Source organism: Corvus brachyrhynchos, unplaced genomic scaffold, assembly GCF_000691975.1.
Source record: "Corvus brachyrhynchos isolate BGI_N302 unplaced genomic scaffold, ASM69197v1 scaffold323, whole genome shotgun sequence".
Lineage (NCBI taxonomy): Eukaryota > Metazoa > Chordata > Aves > Passeriformes > Corvidae > Corvus > Corvus brachyrhynchos.
This window is the reverse complement of record NW_008237253.1, coordinates 19,974-20,336: the sequence shown is the minus strand read 5'-3', so window position 1 is coordinate 20,336 and position 363 is coordinate 19,974. Positions and strand designations below refer to the sequence as shown.

At 67.5% G+C, this 363-nt stretch overlaps 1 protein-coding gene across 1 annotated transcript in view; it reads left to right on the top strand.

The window, feature by feature from the left end:
* Positions 1 to 6: 6 nt before the first annotated feature.
* Positions 7 to 363, top strand: part of MED19 (mediator complex subunit 19) — a gene marked incomplete at its 5' end in the record, with an annotated part of 1,738 nt that continues 1,381 nt past the window's right edge. The window contains one exon of the mRNA XM_008630770.2: positions 7 to 363. This exon is cut by the window's right edge and continues 4 nt beyond it. Coding sequence (XP_008628992.2) covers positions 7 to 363 — 357 coding nt within the window.

Here is a 363-nt window from a genome sequence, read left to right as displayed (position 1 = left end):
TATCCGGGTGCTGGGCGGACCCAGCGGGTCCCGGGGCCTGGGCAGGGCTGGGGAGAGGGGCCGGGGGTGCCCTCGGGGCGTTCCCCCCTCCCCATCTCCTCCCGCGGCCGCACAGGCACTACGGAGCTGACGGGCAGCACCAACCTGATCACGCACTATAACCTGGAGCACGCCTACAACAAGTTCTGCGGGAAGAAGGTGAAGGAGAAGCTCAGCAACTTCCTCCCCGACCTGCCCGGCATGATCGACCTGCCCGGCTCCCACGACAGCAGCAGCCTGCGCTCACTCATCGAGAAGCCTCCCATCTGTGGCAGTTCCTTCACCCCGCTCACCGGTGCCATGCTGACCGGCTTCCGCCTGCAC